This window comes from Megalobrama amblycephala, linkage group LG4 (assembly GCF_018812025.1).
Source record: "Megalobrama amblycephala isolate DHTTF-2021 linkage group LG4, ASM1881202v1, whole genome shotgun sequence".
Taxonomy (NCBI): Eukaryota; Metazoa; Chordata; class Actinopteri; order Cypriniformes; family Xenocyprididae; genus Megalobrama; species Megalobrama amblycephala.
Genome location: NC_063047.1, coordinates 7,381,781 through 7,407,888, shown reverse-complemented (window position 1 = coordinate 7,407,888; position 26,108 = coordinate 7,381,781). Strand labels below are relative to the sequence as shown.

General features: G+C 37.1%; 1 protein-coding gene across 1 annotated transcript; it reads right to left on the bottom strand.

The window, feature by feature from the left end:
- Positions 1-1,854: 1,854 nt before the first annotated feature.
- On the bottom strand, positions 1,855-24,199 carry hs3st1l2 (heparan sulfate (glucosamine) 3-O-sulfotransferase 1-like 2). The gene is made up of 2 exons (XM_048187154.1): positions 23,787-24,199; positions 1,855-3,271 (listed from the first exon to the last, which is right to left on the bottom strand). Exon 2 carries the CDS (start codon positions 3,185-3,187, stop codon positions 2,276-2,278), a length of 912 nt encoding a protein of 303 aa, XP_048043111.1. The 5' UTR covers positions 3,188-3,271; positions 23,787-24,199; the 3' UTR covers positions 1,855-2,275.
- Positions 24,200-26,108: the final 1,909 nt, after the last annotated feature.

The window sequence follows — 26,108 nt, the reverse complement described above, 5'->3', positions numbered from 1 at the left end:
TATATTTATCTAGGCCTCTAATATTTTTAAACATTCAAACAATTCATTTCTGTAGATGTGGGGAAACGACTTAGTTTTCATTAAAGTTTCGACGCACATCACAAGATGCTGTTTTCAGCGCCCTCCTCAGTTCTACATAACAGATGAAACACTGCCATCTACCGGACGTGCGAGCAAACGACATCCACAGGATAGCCTACTTCCCTGCTTGTTCATATCGCGAGGGATTCAAGTCACACTTCTTTAATGATGTAGCCTACCAATGTAAGTGTCATGCCACGAGCGTCTTCTATTTCTAACATATGAGTGTTGTCAGTCATTTTTTGTCATTTGTTGTTTATCTTATGTTCATCACCACAGAGCGCGGTGACATTAATCTCTCAACCTTAAAGCTGCACTCAATCGTTTTTTTCTTCTAAAATGTTTACCCCTAAAGAAATGAATACTTAAAAATATGTTTAAAATCATGTACACTCAAATGTGATGTAGAGGTCAAATCAGTAGCCTAACAACAGCAGAGAAATATGAACGAAAATCGCTGAGCACACCTTCATTTCACTACACTTTTTAACACATCGTATTGTTAAAAGGCCCGCTGAAATTAAGCAGAGGTGTAAAGAGTACCTGAAAACCATACTTGAGTAAAAGTACAGATAGCCTACCGTACATCGAAAATGACTCCACTACAAGTTACAAGTAACCAATTCCAATTCGACTTTAGTTAACTTAAAAGTATCATACTAAACTTAATGTATCTGATTTTAACAGTAGGCCTACTTAAGTATTTTACTCAGGCTGAATGTAGGCTCAGAGATGCACCTGAGGAACATGCCGGTGAAAATAAGAAACAATTGATTTGTAAGATGAGAAATCAAATTTATTTTATAAAATCAAAATAAAACTGAACACCTCAATATTGCAATAAATCATGGTCGACACAACAACCTGTCTCAGTTGAGCTCAAGTGCACAAAAAGGTCATAAGTAAAGAAATATCCTTAAAAACGGTCTTATCAATGTAGCAGATAAATAAAACAATGTTAAGTAAAATTAAATAGTCAAAGTCTATTGTATGTGCTGGTTTGAGCCTCGTCACCAGCTGCAGTTATTTCCTCATCTAATAAATTAAAAACCTGCGATCAGCAACTACCTGCTAATGCACTCACATTCATGTAAAGTAGCCTTGCTGACAAGTTTTGGGCGAGTAAAAGCAAAACACACAAGATATAGTACCTTCAATGCCCTTAGATGGCGATATCGCTTCTTTATATCAGAAACAAACTGCTGCAGAAAAAGTTAGCTGTCATGAAAAATGTAATCTGTAATTGCATAACTCATCACAAATGTAGTGGAGTAAAAAGTACATTTACTTGTTCAAAAATGTAGTCAAGTAGAGAGTAAAAGTTGCCAATATCTTTGATACTCTACAAAGTAGCCAAAAAGATACTTAAGTACAGTAACTAATTACATTTACTCAAATACTTTACACCTCTGAAATGAAGGTTTAGAAATATTCATAAACAGAATAAGTTAATACAGACATTTGACAGTGTGACAATTTGTTATTGACTGAGGTGCCTAAAATGTCAAATATTGTCAGTTTTAGATGTGAGATGTTTTATGTACATGTATTTATTGAATAGAAAACAGAATTTTGTTGTGCATTAACTTATGACATTATGAAATATCTCAGTTTAAAGAACCAATTGATTTAAAAATAGACATTTCTATAAAAAAAAATTAAATAAAATATTCAAGTACAAATTAGTATAAACATGAGAATTAAATGATTAGACTACAATTATACAGCTGACAAAGCAGAATTTTTGATAAATGCTTCAAGTACCACTGGAAGTAACATTTGAGTTTTTTATTTTTCTTATTATATGCAATTCTTGTTGTCTATCCACATTCTTTCTTTATTTTTTTTAGAGAAAACAGAGTTTTCAAGTTCAGTCTTTTCAGTAACTAGGCATTGCCAGTGTTTTCAACGTCATTTCCGTATCAATAGTCTGTTTGGACTGAGACTTCTGAAGCTAAAAGTGATCCAAGGAGTTTTTTAAAGCACATGAAGTCCTGCAGATTCTATTTTCCACAGAAACTGTGGATGTATTAATGTTCAGAACAGTTTTTGGCGCTGGCCTCTCTGCTTAGCCCTCTTGCAAACTGGCATTTTTAACCATATTCCTTTGACAACATTAAAACATTTTCACAAAAGTGGGTTGCCAGTAGTAATTTGAAAACAACTCTCAGTCTCTGTGAGAGCTGTCAATCATTTAGCACCAGTCAAACCTCTGTCCCACCATTTTGAAAAAGATTTGATTGGGTACTCGCAGGTAGCGGCAAAGCTTCTGGAAAGCCTCGTTGCTAAGTGGTGCATGTGGTCTTCCTTTAGACTCATCCAGGCATTTGTCGTGTCCCGCGGACAGCATACAGTAAAAGCCCTTGGTGACGTTAAAGTAGAAATTGTCCGGCTTTATCCGAGGTGGAAGTTCCAAAAACTTCTCTGCCTTCTGCAGCTCAGGGAACGGATTCTGAATCAGTGCTTCTCCATCCACAATGTGGATCTGCTCTCTGGGAAAAAGCTCCAACCATCTGGCCAGGTGCTGGTAGTAAAAACTCCTCTGAAGGGCCTTGTATTTGGTGTTGATGTGTCCTTGTGATACTAGCATCTCTTCGAGTGGCTGGTATGGCTTGTTCTGCTGAATTCGGTTGTGGAGAACTTGTGTATAGTCCGACACGAGTCTCTCTGCAGGGTCGCGAACGATCAGCAGCAGTTTCACCGCTGGATTTGTGGCCCATATCCTCCTTGGGGCCGCTGGTGCTGTGAAGTAGCCAGGGGTCTTTTCCACAGTCAGCTGCCCAGGGAGGGTGATGGGCATCTGGGCACGGTACCAGTCCAGACCCTTCCGAAAGTTTTCATCCAGGTTGAAGTAGTGGATCTCGGTCTTGGCTACTTCTACATCTGGATGGAGGTTGAGCATCTCCAGCAGGGCCCTGGTGCCTCCCTTGCGCACCCCGATGATGATTGCCCCTGGCAGACGTTGCAGAGTCAAGGCATTGGAAGTTCCAGAAGGGGTCGCTGATGTCACTGAGGTCAAAGAGGCTCGGAGTTCATGCAGACAAACAAGCAGCTGTGCCTGGAGCAACAGCAGTAGGATCAAAGCCAGGAGGAGCGTCCACAGCATGGCGTCAGTCCAGTCAGGTCAAGGGCGGCACACAACGAACACACACAGCAGCTGTTGATTTGCACAGTTTCGTCAAGTTAATTTCTGAAAAAGAAAGTGCACGGTAATTACTTATTTTTCAGAGAAGACCCAGAGGAAAGTATTAATTATTCATAACAATAATCACGTCGAAAATCCTAAAAGCAATTCATTGTCAGGCAAATTTGAGTTGGTTACATGACAAATTTAAAACATATGTTAAAAAACAACAACAGCAGGGCAGAAGTGTACTTCCTCAGTGTGATTTAATTAACAGAATTATTAAAACACAGAGAGAAGAAACACATTAAATATTCATGGACAATAGTGCCTCAGAAATCTCTCTGTGTAAATTGACTCATCCCAATCCCACTGCAGTCTCACTGCTGCCCTCTAGTGGTCACTATTAGAACTCAGTCATTTCAATTAAGCTACTGTATTACAAAAACAAGATTTATTTTTAACGTTTTTGCAGTAAGCAAGAATGTAAAAAATAGAAAGGTTAATATCCTTGAGAATGATTCTGATGATGTTTGTTAGTTCCAAAGTTTAGAAGTATAAATGCAAAGAGCACCTCATCAACTGTTTCTGTATTTCACATGTATTTCACTGTATTTCAGTGATTGCAAATCTCACATCACATATAAGATATAACGTTTTATTCTTCTGATGGAACAAAGCTATGCGGTTGTTTGTCATCTGAGTGCATAAAAACTGATGCAATGGTTACATGTTTTTTTGTTTGTTTGTTTGTTTGTTAGTACAGGTTCCACTGAGGCAATTTATCACGAAAATTCTTTAAAATCCTTAAATATCTCTTAAAATGATAAAAAAGGGATACAATTCTGTCACGATTTACTCACCCTCATATCTAACCATAATTAAAAAGTGGTTATTTATGGCAGAACGTCGGATCTGCTCTTTTCCATACAACGAAAGTGAATATAATGACCACAGCTGTCAAGAAAGATTTCACTCTTCCTCACACAAAGCTATCACATGGCTGTGTTCAGAGGAAGAAAGAAAGTCATGCAGGTTTGGAATGAATGAGGATGAGTAATAAGTAATGACAAAAACAACTTTTTTGAAAACAAGTGAAAATTACTTAAAGGATTAGTCCACTTTTAAATACACTTTTCCTGATAAATTTACTCACCCCCATGTCATCCAAGATGTTCATGTCTTTCTCTCTTCAGTTGAAAAGAAATGAAGGTTTTTGAGGAAAACATTCCAGGATTTTTCTCCTTACAGTGGATTTCAATGGCTACCAACAGGTTGAAGGTCAAAATTACAGTTTCAGTGCATTCTTCATAATGCTTACGCTGAATGTTCTACACCTTCCCTATTCAAGTTACGGAAAAAACGAAACTGGCGCCGCGTTCGTTCCGTAAGTAGAATAGGGAAGGCGTAGAACATTCAGCGTAAGCGTTATGAAGAATGCGGAAGCGGAAAGTACGTTCAATGCGATATTTTGTTTATAAAGCATAAACGGTTGTATTTTTTTCAAAAATGACCGATCGATTCGCTAGATAAGACCCTTATTACTCATCTGGTATCGTTTAAAGCCCTTGAAGCTGCACTGAAACTGTAATTTTGACCTTCAATCTGTTGGTAGCCATTGAAATCCACTGTAAGGAGAAAAATCCTGGAATGTTTTCCTCAAAAACCTTCATTTCTTTTCGACTGAAGAGAGAAAGACATGAACATCTTGGATGACATGAAGGTGAGTAAATTTATCAGGAAAAGTGTATTTAAAAATGGACTAATCCTTTAACTAAAAGGAAACGATGACAGTGGCTGATCATTATTCTGACCTCTATAACGTTACTCCTTTAAAATGACTTAACTGCCATGTTTAGACACCTCACAGTTGTGATGTTATTGTACCCTGCTGCTGCCAGAGTCACGAGTTATTAATTTGCTTCTCATCTAGTTTTGAGCAGTCAGCCTTTGTAAACGAGCTGTGGTGTTGCTCTGTACGCTGTATAATTACACAGTTGGGAGTAAGTGTCGAGCCCTGTGGTCTTGCCTCTCCTGCTCCAGCGTCAGCGTCATCATTGCTGCTAAGCCTCATCAACTCTACCATTACGGGTCTGAGTGTCTGTCTAATGTCTCTCACTTTATTCCCCCATCTCGCAGCTTTAATCCTCAGAATGTGCTGCTCCTGTTCATCAGGTTATGTTATCTGTTGGTGGTGACAAATTTAGTCAAATAACATAAGAAAAGAATACATAAACCAGGGTATTTTCATTATTGCCATCTGTAGTGATAAATTCTGTTGTACGTATTGACAGTAAGCTATACACTCTTAGAAGAAAAGGTTCTATATAGAACCTAAAATAATCTTTTTTCTAAGAGTGTATGGGTATTTGTTTTTCAGAAACAAAGTGGAAAGCTGTGTGTCTTTTTTGACTTATGTGATATTAGTTCTTGTGTTAAATGACTGCCAACATGGACCTTTTTCACAAAGAAAAGATATTTTAACATTTTGTTGTAAGTCTCTTATGCTCACCACTGAATTAATTTGATAAATACAGTAAAAACAGTAATATTGTAAAATATTACTAACATTTAAAATTCTCTATTTTAATATATTTTAAAATGAAATTGATTTTTGTGATGGCAAAGATGACTTTTTCATCAGCCATTACTCCAGTCTTCAGTGTCACATGATACTTCAGAAATCATTCTTCACCATTCAATGTTAAAAACATTTGTGCTAATTAATATGTTTGTGGAAATTGTGGTATTTTTCAGGAATCTTTCACTCAAAAAACGAACTTTCACTGTTGTTAGTTTCACTCAAACCACCCTTGTTCACATTACTTAAAAAACTCATGTAACTACATGAACATAATTTAACTGCATTGTTTCTACTAAAATTGAGTATTGTCAGCTTTACTTAGTAAGTGTTTGTTCAGTTAACTTAACATTGCTGTGTGAAATGCACACATTATTGTTGACATAACTAACTGTGCAGTGGATTCGTAGTTCCCAGCATGCTTTGCAAGGGATTGCATTAGGAGAGTAAATTTAGGGATTAAAGTGTTATTTTATGTGTTTTTCAGCAAAGGGAAAGATGTTGTTAGTTTATGTTAGTGTTTAATGTTCAGTTATGTTGGACATTTAGAATAGTTTTTGAATTTTGTGGTTACCATCATGCAGAAGAGTGTCGCCTGTGTTATAGGATGAAATTCCTGCTCTCAATTCAATTGAGTTTGTTCAATGGGTTATTTTTTGAGTGCATTTTGGGGTGAGGGGCTGCATTCTGATATGTTGTATCCTTTTTATTTAAGTGATTATTCAAAAAATCAACATAACATTATTAAGTAAACTGCACATATAAATTTTATGTAACAGTGACATTCAAATGATTTGTATTTACTCAAAGAAATTTTGTCAGCTTTACTTGAATTCTTTTGTTCGTTCACCTAAATAGTTTTTTGTACAAATTACTCAATATTGTTGCGTGGAACCACTTGACACTTATTTTTTAAGTAAATCCAACAATTCATTTTTTTGAGTGTTGATGAGTAGAAAGATTAAAAAGAACAGTATTTCCTTTGTAACATTATAAATGAATTTAATGTCACTTTTGATCAATTTAATGCTTCCTTGCTGAATAAAAGTATTGATTTTTTTTTTCTTCAAAAAACAGGGTTTCCGCGGGGTCTTAAAAAGTCTAAAATTCTGAACTGTAAATTTAAGGCCTTAAAAAGTCTTAAAAACGGCCAGATTTTCATCCGAGGTCTTAAATTTCATTTAGTCAGGTCTTAATTTTTTTTTACCCATTTCCAGAAACGCTACCTGCTGAAAGTTATTACAAAGTAGCAAAAAAGTAGCGAGTCGTAGTTCTTTCTGGGGTATATTGGTGTTGGTATACGCGGTGATAAAACTACAAATCCCGTGATAAATGCAAAACCTGCCCGCGAAATACGTCTGCGTCTCCTCAGAGTTTGTTAAAGTTCGGCTACGTGTGGAAAATGGGAAAATGTACTTTCAACGAGACATGGCTAGATCACAGCGATTTCTGCTGTTGGTTACAAGCGGTACCCAGCTCCAGGTACGAGGCTCACTGCAAACTTTGCAAAAAAAAAAAAAAAAACAGTTAGGGAGTCTGGGTGTGAAGGCGCTGGAGTCACACGCCAGAGCGGAGAAACACAAGCTAGCCGCAAAATGCCTTCAGCGGACCAATTAGCCTCACCACTGCCGTCGTCCTCCTCAATGCCTGGTCCCTCCGGTCTCCAGCGCAATATCATCGCAGCTCCGTCGAACAACCTTCGGGGTACTTTTGGATCGACGGACACATCGAAAGCCGAGGTGCTTTGGATACTACACACGGTGACTAAACACCACTCATTTAATAGCAATAGTGAGATTAGCGATCTCTTCCAAGTGATGTTCCCTGATTCAGTAATCGCGAAGACGTTCTCTTGCGGGCCCAACAAGATCGCTTATGGCGAGATTTGGATAGGGGGAGTTTATAAAGAGGGAATTGATTCGTACTCTTACCGGGCCGTATGTCGTAATGTTCAATGAAAGCCAAAATCGCACGCGCGCGCGCACACACACACACACACACACACACACACACACACACACACACACACACACACACACACACACACACACACACACACACACACACACACACACATACACATACATCAGATAATCCATGTTAGATAGATAGATACTGTAATTATCCCGAGGTAACTATCTATCTATCTAAAATGGATTATCTGGTGTGAGTGTGTGTGCACGCTAACGTACATTGGTTGTTACATGGGTTGGAGTAGCCTGTTCAATCTTTATTAGGCTATTAATATGCTGTTTTGTAATGTAAATAAATATGAGATGAAATCTATTCTATTTGAGGGCAAGTTTGTTTTAGCCTATTTTCATTTTGGGCCTAAGGCTTTGGGCATTTGGCACATTGATGTGTGTGGAAGGTTACTAATGTGACTGCTTTATCTGTAAATTAAATTAATGCTTTTTCAATGACTGAATTCATTGAAATAAAATGATTTTTTCAGAATTTCTTTGATTTTAATATTTTTGGTAATGCGTCGTGTAGGTCTTAAATTTCAATCTTTATGGTCTTAAAAAGGTCTTAAATTTGACTTACTGAAACCTGCATAAACCCTGAAAAAATAAACATTTGGGGTCAGTAATAATAGCGAGGGATATTACCATTTAGTACTAAAATGTAAAAATTGAACAATAGTATAAATATACATTAAACCAAGTACACTGAGAGAGAAAAAGTTTTACAGATGTTAAAGACAGAAATACATTGTGAACTCTGTGAAAAGGGTCCATTAACTTGTGATTCCTCTAATGTAAATAATTTTTAATTGACCTGTTTTCACTTTTATTGGATATATGGTGTTTAGAAGAGATTATTAAGTTTTTGGAGAGAGAAAGAATGCATGGATTTAGATGTTAAATCAGCATCACTAAAACAGCACCACATATATTTCATGTTTATTTTGATGGGTGAGTTGTTTATTCTGTTTTCACCAAATTTGACCTATTCATGTTGATTTGTGGACTGTTTGTGAACATAATATGCAGGCTTTATCAGATTGACAGGATAGCAACTGTGACTTGGGGGCACTGCTTCCTCTCATGTGACTGTCTCAAGTATTTTTTGCAGGGCATTTACAGTACACTTGGCCTTTTCATGATTGCTGCCTCCCTTGCCTTAGGAGAAAACAACCCGATCGTATTAATACAATCTGACTCGTACGAAAAAGTATGATTTGTTGGTTAAGCTTCATCATGAAGTTCCATCCCTAAACTTAACATTAATGTACAGTTGAGGTTGTACAAAGTCATTCGAATTTGCAAGCAATTTATTAAATCGTAAAAAAAAATATTTGCAAACTGTCATGGGACTCTGTTGGAGAAAACACTCCTGATAGACACACAAATCGTCTTATAGGGATCTATAATGTGTCTCTGTGTGTGTCTGTTTCATCTTTATCAGGGACTCACAGACCTACTGATTGAGTCAGACTTTCAGTTTATTCACTCTCAAGCAAACAAAGCTAGTCTCTCCCTTTCTCTCTCACAGACAAACTCTGTAGCTGAGAACAAAAAAATGCATCCCTAATATAAACACCCTCCACTGTCACCTCATACTGTGCAATATAATCCTCTTTCCTGAATGCCATTGCACACTAAAAGAAAACCCAGTGATGCGCGCACACACACACATTTTGCATTTAGGCTCCTCAGCTTAGTGCAAACTTAGTCTTGCTTCTGTTTCCAGAGCACAGTAATCCTGCATACATAACTCAATCGTGAATACAAGACAACCGCACACACTCGCGCAGACACGTATAAATACTTGCATGGACTACAAGAGTATTGGCTACTCATAAAAGACAAAAAAGAGGACCTGTGGCGAATGAGATCAAAGGGCTTTCTGTCATATATTACCATTTTATCTCAGTTCCTGATCTGACTGGAATGTTTAGAGGCAGTGGCTTCATGCATGACCACTGCACATTAGTCACCTTTCCTTGGTGTCTTAAAAAAACATATATTTTTTGTAAACACTAAACTAAAGCTGCGTTGCTTTCAGAAGTGATCATATCTTCCCTCCATGGAAAGGCTTTATCCTCTACAGAGAGTGCCTGTATTCTGCAACAATTTTACAACTTTATAATTTATGTTATTATACCAATCTACTCAATAAACATTAAAGGTGCCGTAGAATGTCTTTTCAAAAGATGTAATATAAGTCTAAGGTGTCCCCTGAATGTGTCTGTGAAGTTTCAGCTCAAAATACCCCATAGATTTTTTTTTATTAATTTTTTAACTGCCTATTTTGGGGCATCATTAACTATGCACCGATTCATGCTGCGGCCCCTTTAAATTTTTCTTAAAGCTAACATTACACACTGTTGGAGAGATTTATAAAGAATGAAGTTGTGTTTATGAATTATACAGACTGCAAGTGTTTAAAAATGAAAATAGCGACGGCTCTCTTGTCTCTGTGAATACAGTAATAAACGATGGTAACTTTAACCACATTTAACAGTACATTAGCAACATGCTAACGAAACATTTAGAAAGACAATTTACAAATATCACTAAAAATATCATGATATCATAGATCATGTCAGTTATTATCGCTCCATCTGCCATTTTTCTCTATTGTCTTTGCTTGCTTACCTAGTCTGATGATTCAGCTGCAGCTCCAGACCTTAATATTGGCTTGTGTAATGCCTTGAACATGAGCTGGCATATGCAAATATTGGGGGCGTACATATTAATGATCCCGATTGTTACGTAACAGTCGGTGTTATGTTGAGATTCGCCTGTTTTCCGGAGGTCTTTTAAACAAATTAGATTTATATAAGAAGGAGGAAACAATGGAGTTTGAAACTCACTGTATGTCATTTCCATGTACTGAACTCTTGTTATTCAACTATGCCGAGGTAAATTCAATTTTTGATTCTAGGGCACCTTTAAGTAAATAACAGAAAATGTAACACCATTACTGATAACAAAGGAGACACTTAATTATTTATATAAAATATAATCATATATGATGTAACATGCAGGAACTTATGGAAATGTCCTTTCACTGTTATTCTATGTAAATTATATGGTAATTATAGTTTTTACATGCAAAAAGCAAAAATATGACAGTATTTTACAGTAAAACTACATATAATTCTATGTTAAACCATTTACATTTACAGATCTTTACAGCTTTGTAGTTACAGAAGCAGATGTTTGCATTTTTGTTGTTGCGTCATTCTCTGTGTACAGAAGTTGAACCCTATAAACATTTGATAGCACTTTTGAAGTTCTGAGGTCTTTTTCTCAGGGAAGAAAAAAAATCCTGAGAAAAACCCCTTTTTCAGTTAGTTTACAAAAAAAGGTCCAAAATCTGATGTCCAATTTTTTTTAGACATTCCTCCTCTTCCTCTTAAGTGAATGCAAATGGGGAATGAATGAGAGGATTAAACAGCGTCTGAGAGGATCCAATTGTCTCTGTCATCGAACTGAAAGAAATGGAAAAATGTGCAGAAAGTGTCCCTTTGGATGCTGCTGAAAGATCTCATTCAATCTGTCCAATAGACACTGACCTTCAGTAAATCTGCTCAGTTTTTAGCACATGGACGCCCCACTAAGCCTCAAATTAGTCTCTTCATGAACCTCCCCGCACCCCACCAGTCTCTCACTCTTCCTCACTTCCATCTCTCTCCATCCCTCCCTCTTCTCCCTCGTTCTCGCTCTCATTTGCACTTGAAGATCTGGGTCAATCGAATCACACACTCTACAGCCCCCTCTGGTCTGCATGTTCCTCGCATTGATAATGAGGAGTGTGTGTGTGTGTGTGTGTGTGTGTGTGTGTGTGTGTGTGTGTGTGTGTGTGTGAGTGAGTGTGTGAGGGGAGAATATGGGTTTGGTTTGAATATGGGTTGGGGGGGTGGGGGTGGGTGTGCGGTCTGGTACCAGCAGAGGGGAGGGGGAAGTATGAGGGGGGCTTCACTCTAATTAAAGAGGTTGTTGGCATAGAAAACATGGCAACATTATTGGCATGGAAAAGTGTCTGAGTCTGGTCAGCTTTTCCAGCTACTCGTGACTAGCACTCTTCTCATGTGTGATACAGCATGTGGATGAAAGTAAAGAGAGCAAAAGTTGAAAACGGGATGATGAAGTTTGGTTTGATGTTCATTTATAGTTATGTTTGGCTTTGCTGTTAAGAAATAGATTTTGTGCTCGACGCTCTGAGAATTGGCATTTTTAGATTCGTTTCTCTCAAAAATTTCTAATGGATTTCAGAAGTGCTTTTCAGTTTATTAGTTCAGTAATTTCTGTTAATATTATTTGAAAAGACAACATGAATTGCACAAGGTTGTACCACAAATGTGAGATTTGAAACCGTTATGTGCTTGATAAAATGTAACAGAATTTTATACGAGAATTGAAACTACCACTAAAATGTGAATGTAAACTACTGTCCAAAAGTTTGGGATAGTAAGATTTTTTGTTTTTTGAAAGGTGTTCTGCAAGGATGCATTAAATTTATCAAAAGTGACAGTAAAGACATTTTTTTGTTTGTTTGTTTTTAAATTAATGTTGTTCTTTTGAACTTTCTATTCATCAAAGAATCTTTAAAAAATCATGGTTTCCACAAAAATATAAGCAGCACAACCGTTTTCAACATTGGTAATACTAAGAAGTGTTTCTTAAGCACCAAATCAGCATATTAGAATGATTTTTGAAGGATCATGTGACACTGAAGACTGGAGTAATGATACTGAAAATTCAGCTTTGCCATCACTAATTTAAATTTTAAAATTTACTGTATAAAAATAGAAAAAACATATTTTAAATTGTATTTTTACACAATATTGCTATTTTTACTATATCTTTTTTTTCAAATAAATGTTGCCTTGGTGAGCATATGAGACTTCAAATCTTACCGACCCCAAACTTTTGAACAGTAGATGAGTAGATGTAATGTGTTACCTATAGAAATTATAGTAACACATTACAATAAGTTTCCATTAGTTAAGGTTAGTTAATGTATTAACTAATATTACATAACAATGAGCAATACATGAGATACAGTACTTATTTTATTAACTTTAGTTAATAAAAATACAACCGTTCTCTGTTAGTTTATATTAGTTTAGGTTAATTAACTAATGTTAACAGATACAACTTTTGATTTCAATCATGTGTTAGTAAATGTTGAAATTAACATTAACTAAGAATAATATATACTTTACAGGTATTTTTCATTGTTAGTTCATGTTAACTGATGTAGTTAACTAATATTTACAAATGAAACCTTACTGTAAAGTGTTACCGAAATGACTTGGGGAACTTGTGCCTGATTATTCCAGGTTAGCAATATTACCACATGAAAACCCCTGAAGAGATATAACAATTTATAGCCATGAGTTTAGAATAGCAGTTTTAGATTATTTTTGAGTTATTATTATTGAAGATGCATAATAAAGTACACAAAGTTACCTGAAATATATATATATTGAAACCTTTGTGTTTTGAAAACTTAAGTTAAAAATTGCTACTTAAATACTACAAACAATAGGATGATGAGTTTATGTGCTTGACGGATCTTATCTTAAGTAGCAACTTTCAACTTGTTATTAGTAAACTTGCATTTTTAAAGCACACTCACAAAAATTCTATTCTAAAAACCCAGGTTAGCAATACTATCCCCTATGATTATGAGAATTGATGTAGCCAGTAAATGTTTCTCTCTGTCTCTCTCCTTTTCTCTCTCTGCCGTATGATTATGACAGCTCAATGGCCGTTGACTGAATTATATATTATCATTAGCCTATGTATTTAAAATATATAAAATCACTGCTGTGAGCCAACAGCCTTTCAGCTATCAAACTAATTTTCCAATTCGGTATGACAAGCAAATAATTCAATGATTAGCAATCTGGACTGAGCCACGGGGGGCAGAGATCGGGTTAGTTAATGTCAAGTGACTTGTATTTGCCTTTCACTACAGGGGAAATAACCTATCTATTTCCTGTGTGTGCATGTGTGTGTGGCAATATCAATACTGTAGATTTGGAGGGAAGGGGTAAATATTGAGAGTCAGTGGTCACGTCAGCGGTAATCTGTCTCTCTGTAGGGGTGGGTGGACAGATGGAGGTTGGGCTGTTCTGCTCAATACAACTAACCACCACAACTGAGCATGTGGACCTGACAGCTACTGCAGGATCACACCAGGCATGAGGGCTGAAATGACACATTTAATAGGATTTTATGTTGTAGTGCAAGCATCCGCAAATAGAGGACCGTGGTCTGGTTCCGGACCCCAGCTTGATTCTAACTAGACTGCGAGACATAATGACAACAGTAGCACCATTTTACCTTTTCTACGGTTTAAAGTGAGCAGCACGTCAAAACAACGGAGCGCTCAGGGTTGTTTTGTGGTAATGATCTTTCAGAGCTATATGCTGACCTGGCTTCTGAAGGGTAGTGTATACAGGCTACAAAAATATGCAATAATAGAAAATTGTCTTATCATTTCAAGAGTTTAAATGCATCAGTTAATGGGTTAGTTCACCCAAAAATGACAATTCTGTCATCAATTACTCACCATTATGTCGTTCCAAAGCCGTAACGTTCATCTTCGGAACACAGATGAAGATATTTTTAATGAAATCTGAGAGATTTCTGTCCCTCCTTTGACAGCTATGCAACTACCACTTTTACACTTCAAAAAGTTCACAAAGAGATTGTAAAACTAATCTGAATTGAGCAGTTTAGTCCGAATTTTCTGAAAAGACACAATAGCTTTATATGATGAACAGATTTAATTTAGTCTTTTATTCACATATAAACATTCATCAATGCACACATCAATTATGGTAAATGGAAGCTCAAGCATTTTTTGTTTGATGTGCGAGAACCAATGAGATTCATTCTCATGTGTTAGGCAGCACATTTGAGCTTCCGCAAGAACCAATGAGATTTGTTCTCATGCATTAAGCAAGTACGGTTGAGCTTCTGTTTATGTTTGCTGATCAATTTTTATATGTGATTAAAAGCCTAAATTAATTCTGTTCATCATATAAAGCAAGATAACACAATGTGCTAATTCTTATTAAAGTGAAAAAAAAATCTTCTAATTCTTAAAGGTATAGTTCATTCAAAGGTGATGTCTTGCTTCCCTTTATGAAACACAAAAGAAGTTTAGCAGATCATCCCAAGTAATCCATCTGTTCCTTACATAAAACTAGAGAAGACTTAAAAATATAGTGCACAAGTTGAATGGACTGCTTTTATTGTACTTTTTTGTGCTTTTTGTTTAGTTTGCCAGCACCCATCACCATTTCTTTGTATTGAACAGCACCTGGGACATTGTGCTAAACTTTTCAGTTCCATGTAAAATGTAAGTAAATGACAACATTTTGAGGTAAACAAATACAGTAATAGTTCTGATGGTCTTTTCTTCCTTATTGTGACATATATCCAAGTGAAATGGCTTCTTGAACAAGAAAAAATGTGGGGCAGAACTAGATTTTGTCTATCAGAAATTGATTGGAGAATTGCATGGTTGTGGTTTGCTATTGCTGTGATCTCATGTGAGTGACAGGATGTTCTGCCCTCACGCCAGTAAAAGTCATGAGGAAAGATGAGATTTCATTGTAAGAGGGAGGGGAAGAAATTCTAATTAAAGGTTACGAGGGCACATGAATTAAAAAAAATAATTATGTGCACGGATACCATTTATAGCAAACACAGCAATATTCCATAAAAAATACAAATTGTCAGTTTTGATTTCATGGTGACTTTATGGGAGTATAACTTTTTACGGTCCCACTTTATATTAAGTGGCCTTAACTACTATGTACTTACATCACAAAATAAGTACAGTGTACTTATTGGGTTCATATTGAATTGCAAAACACTTTTGCTGCTGTACGGGTAAGGTTAGGGGAAGCTTTGGTGGTATGGGTGGGTTTAAGGGTGGGGGTAAGGTGTAAGGGATGGGTCAACAGTGTAATTATAAATGTAATTACAGAAATTAATTACAGATGTAATTACATGCAGGTGTTTTTAAAATATAAGTACAATGTAAAAACATGTATGAACACAATAAGTGCATTGTAACAAATTATTAATTTAAATGTAAGTACATAGTAGTTAAGGCCACTTAATATAAAGTGGGTCCCTTTTTACAGTAGGTATAAAACGTATTAACCAGCTACGTCATGTTGGCTGTCAGGTGTATGCAGTAACTGGGTGGTTCTCACAGTCTCGTTAGTATTATTCCATTTGCCTGACAAATCCCAAAATGGGCAGACGGATAGAGAGTGTTTCTACAAAACAAACAGCGAGAGGGTGAGAATGAACTTGTGCCAAAAAAAAGTGTTTTTCCAGATTTGTCTTTGCAATTGGCAATTAATCCCTGGAAAGGAAAAAGTTGTTTAGAGGCCAGATGAATGGAACTGTCAGTCTCAGAGCAGGTGGTTGTGCGTCTGCGTGCAAGTTTGCCGTCTTTCAGCCACTCTGAAATCTCAGAAGTAACGTCTTTGGTTCTGCTCTTTGTCCTTTCTTGTGCTCGCGTTTCCACGCCAGGTTGCTGCTTTTGATTCGTCCTTAAATCCCCTCACATTCAAAGAACAGTGAAAAACATCTTTGTAATTCTTTAACCGCTTACACGCTGAAAGGGCCTTGAGCGCACAGCTATATCTTTCACTTATGGATATGCTTGCAGTGAATGGATGTGTTGTGCATGGAGATTTCTGCATCACTAGCTGCTGTTTTTCTTCTATATTGTGAGGGAACACAGTGGTATGATTTGTGTGTGTATGGACAAGAAGGGGGTCCCTTCAGGCCCTGCTGTGTTATGCCAGGCTGTTCTGTATTTTGTGTGACTTTTGGGAGTGAAATGTAGAATAAGATGATATTTTTCTTGTTTTGCAGTGTGTTGGTTTTTCATACTTATGTACAGGAGTAGAGACCTCCACTATGTTGTGGTGTCAGGGGATGATCTAATGCACAGTTCTGTATCAGGATACACTAAGGTGTGCTCAAAGATGCAGTCGAATTTGTTTTTCAGATATGTTTTGCAATGAGATATATTTGATGCCTCAGTTATTTCTTCTACACAGTGATGAGATTAAAAGGAATGCGAATGAAGACATCTGATGGTTCTCTCATTTTCCTCTTGACATAAGACTATAGCAATCTCACGTCTTCTCTAACGTTTTAAAAGAGATCTCAACAATGACACATACACTGCACTCAGATGTCACACACTGCACAAAGAGATGTCAATAAGAACTAAAATATTTATCATCATCAAAGTTTTCTAAGACTGATATCTGAGCTATACCACCATATCATTCTATTTGTGGTGGGACTACACTCTTAAAAAGGTTACAAAAGAGGGCTTGCATGTGTTGCCAAAGAAGAACCATTGTTGGTTCCCCAAATAAACTTTGAGTGTACAGTTCTTAAAAGAACCATTTTTTTTCTTAGTGTGAAGAACATTTTGAAAAAAGAAAAAACTTTTATGGAATGGAAAGGTTGGATGTTAAAAGTTTTTTTTAATGGAACCATCAATTCCAATAAAGGACTTTTATTTAATGTGAATATTTTTTTTTGCATTAACCGAAACAGAGGATATCTTTGCGTGGAATTGGATCAGGAGAGTAAATTAGAGCTGGGAATTGCCACAGACCTCCTGTGTGAATATTATAAAAAAAAAAATTCTTGCCGTTTCAATATATTTGGCTTTTTTCTTTTTTAAAGTATTGTGATTTATGTAATAATTACAATTCAGTGTTACAATATACAGTATGTACTGTAGCTCTTTTTTCCTTTAAAAAAATGCATTTTACTTTGTTTACAGAAGAACAGTTATGTATGTCTCTGAACTTGTTGCCTTTGCAAATTCTGTTACAAAGTGAAAAAACATCACAAGTAAAGAAAAGTACAAATTAAATAAGCTTTATTGCTTTTGATGATTTTATTTTTGTAGGACATGAGACAATAAACTTGTCTGGCTATCACCAGACCAAGCTCAATTTAAAATTGAACATTGGTCTGGGGAGTTTGCTGTGTATTTCCTACTGCACAAGAGGCGTGATCAACGAGCATTATTCACACAATTGGATAGTCCTTCAACCAATCAGATCAACGATCCGGGTGACGTACTTTGCAGAGCGACGCGAAAACAGGTTTAGTTTGTATTGGTTTGTAGCATTGATCAGCGGTTTGCAGAAGCAGCAATGGCATCGAGCGATTTTTGCAGGTTGTGCAAAAAAAACATGAAAGTGAGTGGTATGTACACCCACTCGAGCGATTTGTTTGCTAAACTAAAGAAGTCATTCAGCATCTTCGAGAGGTTAAAAGGAACTGGATTGATGGTCGTGCTTGCCGTTGCTGCTCTATCGTCATCGTGTTATACCCGCCAATAGCGAGCAAGGTGGATAAAGCCAGTCTGTGATTGGTTCCCGCAAAAGTGTAACAAAAGCAGTAGAAATGAGTGTACGGGTTTCCAGACTGAGTTGCTGGGCGAAATCAAATCGCCGGCAGATCAGGCTGGGTTTACCCAGTCTAACGATAAACTACTGTTTCATAGGAATGTGTGGCTCTCATTGAGGCTACCGCTGTGCTGAAGAGTGGTGCTTAGGTTAAAGGGATAGTTCACCCAAAAATGAAAATTATCCCATGATTTACTCAACCTCAAGCCATCCTAAGTGTATCTTCTTTCAGACAAACACAATCGGAGATACACTATATTGCCAAAAGTTTTGGGACACCTGCCTTTATGTGCACATGAACTTTAATGACATCCCATTCTTAATCTGTAGGGTTTAATATGGAGTTGGCCCACACTCTGCAGCTATAACAGCTTCAACTCTTCTGGGAAGGCTTTCCACAAGGTTTAGGAGTGTGTTTATGGGAATTTTTGACCATTCTTCTAGAAGCGCATTTGTGAGGTCAGGCAGTGATGTTGGTGAGAAGGCCTGGCTCGCAGTCTCCTCTCTAATTCATCCCAAAGGTGTTCTATGGGGTTGAGGTCAGGACTCTGTGCAGGCCCGTCAAGTTCCTCCACACCAAACTCACTCATCCATGTCTTTATGGACCTTGCTTTGTGCACTGGTGCACAGTCATGTTGGAACAGGAAGGGGCCATCCTCAAACTGTTCCCACAAAGTTGGGAGCATAAAATTGTCCAAAATGTCTTGTTATGCTGAAGTATTAAGAGTTCCTTTCACTGAAACTAAGGGGCCAAGCCCAACCCCTGAAAAACAACCCCACACCACAATCCCCCCTCCACCAAACTTTACACTTGGCACACTGCAGTCAGGCAAGTGCCGTTCTACTGGCAACCACCAAACCCAGACTTGTCCACTGTATAGCCAGACAGAAGCGTGATTGGTCACTCCAGAGAACACGTCTCCGCTGCTCTAGAGTCCAGTGACGGCGTGCTTTACACCACTGCATCCGACGCTTTGCATTGCACTTGGTGATGTAAGGCTTGGATGCAGCTGCTCGGCCACGGAAACCCATTCCATGAAGCTCTCTACGCACCATTCTTGAGCTAATCTGAAGGCCACATGAAGTTTGGAGGTCTGTAGCTATTGACTGCAGAAAGTTGGCGACTTCTGCGCGCTGTGCGCCTCAGCATGCGCTGACCCTGCTCTGTGATTTTATGTGGCCTACCACTTTGTGGCTGAGTTGCTGTTGTTCCCAATTGCTTCCACTTTGTTATGATACCACTAACAGTTGACCATATTTAGTAGTGAGGAAATTTCACAAATGGACTCACTGCACAGGTGGCAACCTATCACGGTACCACGCTTGAATTCAATGAGCTCCTGAGAGTGACCCATTCTTTCACAAATGATTGTAGAAGCAGTCTGCATGCCTAGGTGCTTGATTTTATACACCTGTGATCATGGAAGTGATTGAAACACCTGAATTCAATTATTTGGAGGGGTGTCCCAGTACTAGTTTTGGCAATATAGTGAAAATTCGGCTCTTCCAAGCTTTATAGTGAAGGGGGTGGGGGCCAGATTTTGAAGCCCAAAAAAATTCATTCATCCATTAAAAAAAATAGTTCATATGTCTCCAGGGGGTTAATAAAAGACTTTTAAAGCAAAGTGATGCATTTTTATAAGAAAATTATCCATATTTAAGACTTTATAAATTTAAATAACTAGCTTCCGACGGACAACCGTACACATACTGCGCAAATCGACTTGCACGAAATGAGTAACCCCCTGCCGCGATTAGGGCTGGGCGATATATCGCATGCGATTGTCACGCGCATTTCGTCAGTAAAGCCGGTTCCCTGATTACCGCTAAATCGCCATCACCTGCTTTCAAATGGAGCGGCATTTAATAGACAGAGCCGTAGTTCACTGACAATATACGCAATATCGCGTTCATATGGCAGATGAATCGCCTTCAGGTTTATTTGAGTTATTTGACATGTCTAATTTTATTGGGAATTTAGTTGAATTAACAATTTAGTTAGGTTTCCACTACACAAGATATTTGAGTCAAGTTTACATGGTTATTTTATGTTAAGAAAGCTGATTTCCAACTTGTGGAACTACTGTCCTTAATTAAATCAATTTAACCCAAAGTTAGGCTGCTCTCTGAAATACCTGCTCAGTACAATTCAGAGGCAAAATAATTCTGAATAATGACTGTTGTCTAGGCCTATAGTAATGCTGTACTGACTGATCATCTTGCGCTGTCTCTAAGTAAATAATTGTCTCAGTTATTTGCATTATAGTTCAACACAAAGTATCAAAGCTGATACTCAAATGAAGCATAACTGAGAACTCATAACTAAATGAAGTGTACATGTACATCTCCTGAGCTATGAAAGAGCAACCTCTGAGCAATAACATTTTCCTCTGGGATGTTCTTGGCACTGTGGTAATGCACTGTGTGCTGCTGTGTTGCTTCGTGTTTTGCTGTGTTGTGTGGTTTCATTTTTCCCTGTTCTATTTCTTATGTTGTGGTTCGGCTCTGTGAGGCTGCACTGGAGAGTGCTGCGTGAAGGGTGGTCAGCAGAAGCGCAGTAGCCTGTCTTCATAATGGACTAAAACTGTCAGCAATAATGACCTAAGAAACAAACCAAGAAGACAGCTCACAAGCACAAGCACACACACTCACATACACATAAACATACACACACACAAATCTCTGTCTGCTTATCCAAGGATACGCCAATCTTATATTAAAAGGATCAACTGGTTTGTTTTCAGGACTTTATAAGGATTTTTTTTTTCCAGAGAACAGAGCGGTTTTGTCTGGAGTACAGTCCCTGTGACGTACATAATGTCCTCTGTGCCACAGCGTAACCTTCACTCTTATCCGTATGGCCTGCCTGAGGTCGGTCACTTTATCATAAGATGAGTTTGAACATTAAATGCATATCAGGGGGTCTCAACTACAAACTAGTTCTTAAAGTCAGATGAAAAAGGAGACACAAACCAAAAAATGCTAGGCAGACTTCCCACAGGTTCCCACAGTCAAGTCAGGTGATGGAATAGAGACATGTCACTTCCTCTTCATGTTCCATGCTAATGATTCTAGAGTTCAGTTTATTAAAAACTGTTTATATGACTTTCTATTACAAGCTGATTAATTTGACACGTACATGGTGTCCATCTTTCTGTTTAAATAGGGAAAACCCACACCATATTTGACCATCTGTCAATCAATGGGGTTTCCAAGCTGTCCAGTTTCGACTTGGCCCTTTCAACTACATATTCCTGGTGTGTGGGTGTGTTTGTTTTGGTTTACTACATGGTTTCTGTGTGAGCTACGATAGCATAATGTCTGAGTAAGTGAGTCACTGACAGATAAATGGCTAACAACGGTTAAAAAAGTTATCTATGAACAAAGTCAAATAACCACTATGTGTAAGCTTATTCTATAGAGTATCTCTGATCTTTTAACTAAGTGTAAATACGTAACAGATATATTTATATATAAAATCTTATTAAAACTAGGCTGTTAGAGAAGTATAAAAGTACAATAGGTCACAATAGAATAGGCGTTGCTAAATTGTGTGCTTCAAATGACAATTAGACAAATACAGGACATTAAGACAGTACAAGTTATTTCATGGGATTTATTTTGAAGTCTCACAGGTTCTTTTTTATTCATGTCAAATTAAATATGGCATCGACTACAGTACACAACAGTACGGTCCATTTAATACTTGATTTCTGCTTTATTCTGTTTTTTATTTCTTTTCTGCTTATGGCAGCCTGTGTATTGTGCACGTAATTTAATAATCTGTTTTTAATGGATAAATGGGGCTGAATTTGAACTATAAAGCATTATGTTGATGTTAAACAGACTATTGAACAGTAATGAACTACATTCAGCCTCATTCAGCCATATTTTTTAGTTTTTTAAAAATAATGTGGATTTATATTCCATATTCTTGAGATACCTGTTATGATAAAAGCAGTCCACCCACATCGGACACGGAGTCTTTTGTTTCAGGTAATAATACTGATGTACTGCTGTGTGTGGAGTGAACCTGTTTGATCTTGTTCTGAAAACTTTTGAACAGAGATATATAGGCAACTCTTTTCCCCTCGATCTCTCTCGATCTTTATGAATGGTTCATTGCACTTAGTAGAGCAGTTCTGTGCTCATAAAATATGATATCTATTATTCACATCTTTCGCTATCACTAATGCTCCAACATTTTATGCCCCTATGAGGTCCTGCTAGCTCAGAGGTGACAGAAATTCGTCTAATCTCAGAGTCGGCATCAGGAGAATAGCTCACTATATCCAGATCCATCTGTTTTTTCTCATTCCTTTGTTAACATCTTGCAGTGAACATCTTAATCAAATATGTTCATGTAAAAGAAAGCAGCTTACTGTGATTTCACCAAGTAGGACATGTTTCTGGATCAACAACCTTGTTGGTCCTAGCACAACATTAATTTCAACCAATCAGATTTTAGGTTTGGGTTAGACCTAAGCTTGAACAACATCCATATTATTTATGTGATTTTAATGCTGGGTTATGGTTAGAGATGGGGTTAAGACAATGAATTTTTGGATCAATCAGTGAATATTCGGTATCATGTCAGTGAGGTTGAAACATTTCAGAGAGTTTTATTGTTACATTTTGAGTGCCTGTCAGATTTTCCCTTTTCATTATAAATCAGTATTTGATGAACATAAATGTAGAGTGTGAAGTCACATGCTGCATTTAGTATGATTTGATGCGTGAAGCACACAACATATTAGCCCTGTTAACATACTCGACCCCACAACATTCGAGAAACCAGATTCATGCACAAACATACACTTAAAATGAATTTTCTCATGAAGCAAAACTTGAAATATAATCCAAATGTGTATTACTTAATTAAACAGTGTGTCATTGTATTGAGTGAATATTCTGACTTTTGAGTACACAAACAGCTTTTGCATTCATATCTACAGTAGCTATTGTATAACATCTGTTTTCACTTTATCAAGTGATTTGCATCCAGAGACATTTGGTAATTACACAAGCATTCACTTACTACTTTAGTGAAAGACAAAATAAACACAGGTGTGTGTACAGTAAATGTAACACCTGCATCAATCATGTGGAAAGTGAATAAGACCATCAAAAATTTGAGAAATTACTAACTAATTTTTGACTTGCAAATATTTATATTCTATAAAAATCCAACAGAATAAACGTCTGATGTTATTTAGAACTGAGTAGTACCTGGTTTTCAAGAGTTATGAGATCCTAGAGATATTGGACTCAGAACAGTACTGCTTCTAAGAACAATAGCAGACATCAAGTCTGTAGGAAGATGTTTCTACAGTTCTGCTATAAAGACTACTAAAGAAGTAAATTCTCTTTTTTAAAGTACATTTTAATTCAGAAATTCTGTAGGCAACCATACACATGGGATTTTTTAAGCACTGTCCAAAGTTCTGGTTTAAATTGAAGCATTGCTGAGGAACACAGATAAGGTTCAGTCTATAGAGTTTCTCGGACCAACCACAGGGAAATGAAACTGAGAAGGAAAACTGTGATAGAACAGGAAGAGAGCTTACCTGAACTTTCTCTTCTTCAGTCAGCTTCTCTCTTGAAATGCGTCTGAATGCTTCGTTCTGATGTTTTCAGGGACTTTCATTCTTCTCTATTCCTTCTGAGCCCTTCAGTGCATCTCCAGCCTCTTTTCTTTTTCTTTTTTTTTGTCTTGTTCTGTCTCTTTCCTTCTCTCTTGTTCTCTGTAACGGCAGTTTTAAAGTTGAGGTGGCGTAGATTCTTCTCCAGACTCTCTAGGCAGGGAAAGGGTGAAAATAAACCTCAAGGTTGTAAGAAGAAACTGTGAGTGTGTGAGCGAGGAAGGTGAATGGATTAGAAAGTGTGTCTACATGCTGTGTGTGTCTGTCAAGTACGTGTGGATGGAGTGTGTGTATGAGTGAATGAACAACAGACAGAGAGAGGGAGAGAGAGAGAGAGAGAGAGAGAGAGAGCACAAACACATCGCCCCTGAGGGAAATTCCTCCCTCCCTCGCTCTCTTTCTAGCCCCCCTCCTATCATCTATACTATCGCTCTGCCTCTTCCCCCAGCCTCTCTCTCTCTTTCTTTTCTTCATATTGTTTGATTTGCGTTTCATCGCCTTTTCTCATCTAAATACGTGAACTCATTCTTCACTTTGTCTTCAAATGTGATTTTTTTCCTTCCTCATATCCCACGTTCAGAACAGACTGTTGTTTTTCCAGCGTTCTGTTTTCTGTCCAAGAGCTTTGGATTGTATTTGCCCCAGAAAATCCCCAAAATCATGAATAACTTACAGGGTGCTGGCTCACAAACACACAGGGCACAAATAGATGGGCAGTATACGTAGCTTCAGTGTGTCTTTTAATCTCCAAATGTGCAGCACACATTTACTGTATAATGGTGCATTACCCACACTGGAAAAATAATTGTGTGTGGTGCAGAAATACTTATATGAATGTATGTGTTATATGAATGTCTGAGTGTTTATATTAGGTTTTGAGACTGGTCATCACTTGTTAATTTTTCACTGTTTTTATCACTTGCTTGACTAGTTGACTAGTTTAAAGTTTTGACATTTTATTTAATATATATATATATATATATATATATATATATATATATATATATATATATATATATATATATATATATATATATATATATATATATATATATATATGAAAAGTTCAGATGCAAAAGCCTCTAAGTGCCATCTGAAATTTTCTTCTAAAAAGAGCATTTTTATCAAACTTGTATGTTTAGGTTTAGCAATTTCAGTTTATTGGCAATTAATAGGTCCTTTTCATTGCCATTAAAGTGAAATAACTGTACATAAACATACAAGTTTGATAAAAAATGCTCATTTTAGAAGAAAATTTTAGATGGCACTTAGAGGCTTTTGCATCTGAACTCTTCATATATATATGAAAAGTAGACATAAAATACTAATTTCAGAATATTTCAGAACATTTTCATGCATTCTAATAGTATATTTTAGATATTATGTAATTATTTGTTATGTTATTATTTCTAGCTTCTCTATCAGGAAACTATCTTGTTGGTTTGGGTCTTTTGAACTTTATCACAGGAGCTCACCCTTCGATGTTTACATTTTCAACTTTTTTTCAACTAATCTTACTATACGAGTCAAAATGAGATCTGCTATTTCACTTACTTGATGTTTTTGTAGTATATATAATTTTTCCTTTAAGAATTTTTTACTTAATTAGTGACATTAAAGGGTTAAGTGACTTGCCAAGTAATGCTAAATTAAAAATGATTTCTCTGAAATTACTGCAGTGCCTGTCTGCCCAGGTCTGACTCCACTTTCGCTGAGGTCTCAGTCGGATTATGGATTACTACAGAGTCTTATTATCTCCCTCACCCATATGAGCAGTAATGTAGTGTGAAGGGAAGAGGTTGAGAGTTTAAATGAAGACCTCCTGCTGGTTAAGATCTCAGAACGCACACCCCCTCCTCCCTCACTCACCACATTTGTGTTCCTGCATCTCTGCTTTCAGACCTGGAGGGGGGAGGTAGTTAGGGGGGAAAAAAAGCGGTACCCTGTGATGTCGCACTATGAGGGGGGCTGGTTTGCCTCCTGTTCTCCTCTTCCTCCTTTGAGACATCCAGGAGCGTCTCGAACCCCCAGCCTTGTTAGTGAGCATGTCTGATTTGGCCCTTTCTCTGTGTCTCACACTTTTTTTTTTTTTTTGCACTTTCGTTGTCTCTCCATAGAACCTACCGTCAGCTGTGATCACAGCGTCTTTCATATTTTTTTCACAATTCCTACAACTTTTTTTTATTTGTCTTTCTATATAGAGAACACTCCATTGAATTCTGTCTCCCTTTCTGGCATCACAATCTT

Coding starts and splice junctions, on each gene's coding strand:
- hs3st1l2 (XM_048187154.1), bottom strand. CDS start 3,187: ATGCTGTGGACGCTCCTCCTGGCTTTGATCCTACTGCTGTTGCTCCAG.